General features: G+C 49.3%; 1 protein-coding gene across 1 annotated transcript in view; it reads left to right on the forward strand.

Annotated features, from left to right (window-relative positions):
- The window catches only part of kiaa1109 (KIAA1109), a 61660-nt gene that overhangs the window by 54999 nt on the left and 1661 nt on the right, over positions 1–5000 (forward strand). Inside the window, exons 77-85 of the mRNA XM_080849969.1 lie at positions 70–279; positions 470–620; positions 828–985; positions 1318–1507; positions 2032–2246; positions 3065–3316; positions 3749–3952; positions 4457–4651; positions 4889–5000. The exon at positions 4889–5000 is cut by the window's right edge and continues 23 nt beyond it. Of these exons, the coding sequence (XP_080706095.1) occupies positions 70–279; positions 470–620; positions 828–985; positions 1318–1507; positions 2032–2246; positions 3065–3316; positions 3749–3952; positions 4457–4651; positions 4889–5000 (1687 nt within the window). The remainder of the gene's footprint in view (positions 1–69; positions 280–469; positions 621–827; positions 986–1317; positions 1508–2031; positions 2247–3064; positions 3317–3748; positions 3953–4456; positions 4652–4888) is intronic.

Genomic DNA, 5000 nt, shown 5'->3' on the forward strand with positions numbered 1-5000 from the left:
TGTCTGTGTCTGTGTCTGTGTCTGTGTCTGTGTGTGTGTGTGTGTGTGTGTGTGTGTGTGTGTGCGCAGCCTCAGGTCCAGCCACCCCTGACTCAGTGGAGAGCATGGCCCAGCACCTGTCCCCTGAGTCCAGCAGGAAGGCCTACTGGAAGACGTGGGACGGCCAGACCACACACAACGCCAGTGTGTTTAACGACTCCTCGTCCCCACACACACACCTCAAGTCACCCGCCATGGGCCGCACGCGCAGCGTGTCTGACTCCTCGGCACCGCGCAGAGGTACACACACACACACACACACACACACACACACACACACACACACACACAGTTACCTTACTTAAGGAGATTCACATGTAATAACATAGTTTACATACACTTTTCCCGTCTAATTAATCTATATAGACATTCATACACACACAAAAACATACACACACTATAGATTAATCCATATTCTTCCTTCCTGTAGCGTCTGTGAGTAAAACGTCCACTCCGGCGTTCCGGTCGGCCAAGGCTGCAGGGCAACAGGGATCTCCCTGGGAGACGCTGGTAGTGTTCGCCATCAACCTGAAGCAGCTCAACGTCCAGATGAACATGAGCAACGTCATGGGCAACAACACGTGAGTGGGCGGGCAGATAGTGCAGCATAGGCCATCCCAAATAGTGTGTCTGTGTCTGTGTCTGTGTCTGTGTCTGTGCCTGTGCCTGTGTCTGTGTCTGTGTCTGTGTCTGTGTCTGTGTCTGTGTGTGTGTCTGTGTGTGTGTGTGTGTGTGTCTGTGTGTATGTGTGTGCGGGTAATGGGATACGTGTCGCCTGTGTGTTTTAGTTGGCAGACCAGCGGCCTGAAGAGCCAGGGTCGTCTTTCAGTGGGCAGTAACCGGGACCGTGAGATCAGTATGTCTGTGGGACTGGGGCGCTCCAAACTGGACTCCAAGGGCGGAGTGGTGGGCGGAAACATCGACGTTAACACCCTGGAGATGGTCTGTAAGTGGACACACACACACACACACACACACACACACACACACCATCAACGTTAACACCCTGGAGATGGTCTGTAAGTGGACACACACACACACACACACACACACACACACACACAACATCGACGTTAACACCCTGGAGATGGTCTGTAAGTAAACATCGCGTGTGTGAATGTTTGTGTAACCTTTTAATGTAAACCCATAGTGCTGTTGAACACATCTTTCACCTTCCTACGTTGACACCAACACATGGTGTACAAGTAAAAAAAAAAAAAAAGCATTCTGCCTACTTCCTGTCTCATCTGCTCACCATGGCGATGGTTTCCATGGCAGCCCACATCTCGGAGCATCCCAACCAGCAGCCGAGTCATAAGATCCAGATCACCATGGGCTCCACGGAGGCCCGTCTGGACTACATGGGCTCCAGCATCCTCATGGGCGTCTTCAGCAACGCAGACCTGAAGCTGGAGGACGAGTGGAAGGTCAACCTCTGCACCTCAGAGGCCAGCCTATCAGAGAAAAGGTACAGGGTTGCCATAGAAACACTGCAAATTGGTCGGTCAGACAGAAGGTTTAGTGTTGCACCAAGGATATTCTGGTCTTTCAGCTTATGGGAAAGTGATGTTATTGTGAGGGTACCTGCTAGCCTGTAAATTAACATGATACAGTTTTATTACAGAGGTAATATTAACATGGTGGAGTTAAAGTCACGCTAGACACACCTCTCATATTAGTTGTTTTGGAAAAAGATAGAAGTGTAATAGCAGAATATTCACATTTTTGTGCCGCATAAACTTTTCTTGACACACCTCTGGAGCGGTTTGCTTGCTAATAGAAGAGAATAGGATAGGAGCAGTACTGCAGGGCTTCTTACTAAAGTTCAATCTAACTTCAGTTCTGAACCACTGATCAAAGATAATCAAACATCCAGACACAATATGTGTAAAAGTAACAAAACGTCCTTTGTGTGTGATTGTGTGCGTGATATTGTGTGTGTGTGTGTGTGTGTGTGTGATTGTGTGTGTGTGCGTGTGTGTGTCCGAGCAGTGAGATCTTCATCCATGGCGACCTGCAGTGGGACATCTTCCAGGTGATCATCTCGCGCTCCACCACCCCCGACCTGATCAAGATCGGCATGAAGCTGCAGGAGTTCTTCACGCAGCAGTTTGACACCAGCAAGAGAGCCCTCTCCACCTGGGGCCCTGTGCCCTACCAGCCCCCCAAAACCCCCGTCATCAACGTCGACAAGGGGGCCCCTGAGTGTAAGTGTAAGAGTGTGTGTGTGTGTGTGTGTGTGTGTGTGTGTGTGTGTGTGTGTGTATGTGTAATGTGTAATGTGTACACAATAGTAGAGGTATGAGACACAAAACCATGATATCTCTTTCGATAAGCTATCTGTATTCTGATAACAGGATAATTTGTAAAAAATACTTGAACTAAAACTACATTCTCTAACTGTAAACTTCTCACTTTACCAGATTACTGCATGGTTGCTCATGGTTATGGTTAGCCAGAATTTGATGAGGAAAGACAACTGAGTTCAAAACACCAAAACTCTCCTCTCCTCACTTCTCTTCTCCTCTCCTCCTTTCCCCTCCTCTCCTCTCCTCCCCTACCTTCTTCACTCCTCTCCTCTCTTTGCCTTTGCTCCCTTCTCCTCTCCTCCCTTCTTCTCTCGTCTCCTCTTCTCTCCTCTCCTCTCCTCTCCTCTCCTCTCCTCTCCTCTCCTCTCGCCTCTTCTCTCCTCTCCTCTCCTCTCCTCTCCTCTCCTCTCCTCTCCTGTCCTCTCCTCTCCTCTCCTCTCCTCCCTTCTCCTCCCTTTTCCTCCCATCTCCTCCCATCTCCTCTCCTCTCCGCTCCTCTCTTCTCCTCTCTACTCCCCTCCTCACCTTTGCTCCTTTCTCCTCTCCTCTCCTCCCTTCTCCGCTCCTCTCTTCTCCTTCCTTCTCCTCTCCTTCCTTCTCTTCTCCTCTCTTCTCCTCTCTTCTCCCTTCTCCTCCCATCTCCTCTCCTCTCCTCTCCTCTCCTCTCTTCTCCGCTCCTCTCCCCTCCTCTCCACTCCTCTCCTCCCCTCCTTCAGATCTGGACGCGGCCCACCACAGGCACTGGCCCGGCGTCCTGAAGGTCATCGCCGGCTGCCACATCTCCCTCTTCCAGATGCCCCTCCCCGAGGACGCCGTGCAGCTGGGCGGCTCCATGAGTCTCCACGGCAACCACATGACGCTGGCCTGCTTCCACGGGCCCAACTTCCGCTCCAAGTCCTGGGTGCTGTTCCACCTGGAGGAGCCCAACATCGCCTTCTGGACCGAGGCCCAGAAGGTCTGGGAGGACGGTAGGGGAAACCACTCTATGCCATGGCCAATAAATCAGTGGTTGGGAACACATCGCTTTTTGAGGCTCAGGCTTTCCCCAGTATCTGGCTTAGTCTGGTGTCACTTACCTGCCGAGTCTGGAGACACCTTTTTGGAAATGTGTAGAGTAGTAGAAGCACATAGAAAATGACGGCTATCAAGGCTAGGCCTACTAAGACCCACCCAATAACTCCCAGTACCTTTTTCGAACCCTACCTTCAGGAGGTGCTTTGATTGGTTTAAAATGTTCAAATGCCATTAATGCTGTTATCGTTCCCACCACACATTTTGTCGATGTTTCACCATGTTTCTTTCCAGCCTGTTCATGCCAGACAGCTGATGGCCAAATAATATCAAATGCGCTTTCATTTATTTAATGGTCTGTGTCCAAATGTCTCTTTATTTTTGTCTAGGGTCTACTGATGAGTCAACCTACATCGTTCAGACTCTGGACTTCCACTTGGGTCACAACACCATGGTAACCAAGCCTTGCGGGGCTCTGGAGAGTCCCATGGCAACCATCACCAAGATAACCCGACGGCGTCATGAAAACCCTCCTCATGGCGTGGCTACGGTCAAAGAGTGGTTTAACTACGTCACTGCCATGAGGAACGAAGGTGAGACCGCACAACACGCACCTTTCTATATAACGTCTATATACCTAACAAAAAACACACACATACATACAGTGGGAAAAATAAGTGTTTGAACCCCTGCCGATTTCGCAAGTTTGGCCACTTGCAAAGAAATGTGTGATCTATAATTGTAATGGTAGGTGTATTTTAACAGTAAGTAATAGAATATCAACAAAAAAAATCCAGAAAACTGCATTTTATAACATTTATGACTTTATTTGTATTTGATGCAGAAAATAAGTATTTGAACCCCTAGCAAAACATGACTTAGTACTTGGTGGATTAACCCTTGTTGGCAAGCACAGATGTCAGATGTTTCTTGTAGTTGGTCACCAGGTTTACACACATCTCAGGAGGGATTTTGGTACATATAAAAGTGCACATAGGCACTCTCGTCATCTCTGTCTCACGCATAAAACACTTAACGAACCCTTTGACTTCATCTTCGTCTTCCTCGCTCCCCTTCACCGTGTCTCGGCCACACAGAGTTGAACCTGTTGAGGAACGTGGACGCTAATAACGGAGAGGGTGGGTCGGTGGCCAAGAGCTCCAGCCTGCTGAGCAGCTTCAGAGGCTCCTCCACCTACAACCACGAGACGGAGACCATCTTCGCCCTGCCCAGAATGCAGCTGGACTTCAAGTCCATCCACGTACAGGAGCCAGAAGAGCCCTCGCTAACAGGTGTGTGTGTGTGTGTGTGTGTCTGTCTGTCTGTCTGTCTGTCTGTCTGTCCTCGCTAACAGGTGAACCACTGTCAGGGATATCTGTTTGTTTTTTACTTCCCTAGTCAAATTCTAATGTTGTTTATTTTCAAAATATCCCTTACTCAAATTCTCCCCGGAGAACTGATTCGCTCCACCCCACTCCATACCTTTTGTGTAATTTTCTGCCAATATTCTGTTGTTGTTGTTGTTGTAGACGCCAGCAGCAAGCCCAACGTGGAGTGTAGTGTTGTGACGGAGTTCACGGATCACATCTGTGTAACCATGGACGCAGAGCTCATCATGTTCCTCCATGACCTGGTGTCGGC

This window comes from Sprattus sprattus, assembly GCF_963457725.1.
Source record: "Sprattus sprattus genome assembly, chromosome: 13".
Classification (NCBI taxonomy): domain Eukaryota; kingdom Metazoa; phylum Chordata; class Actinopteri; order Clupeiformes; family Clupeidae; genus Sprattus; species Sprattus sprattus.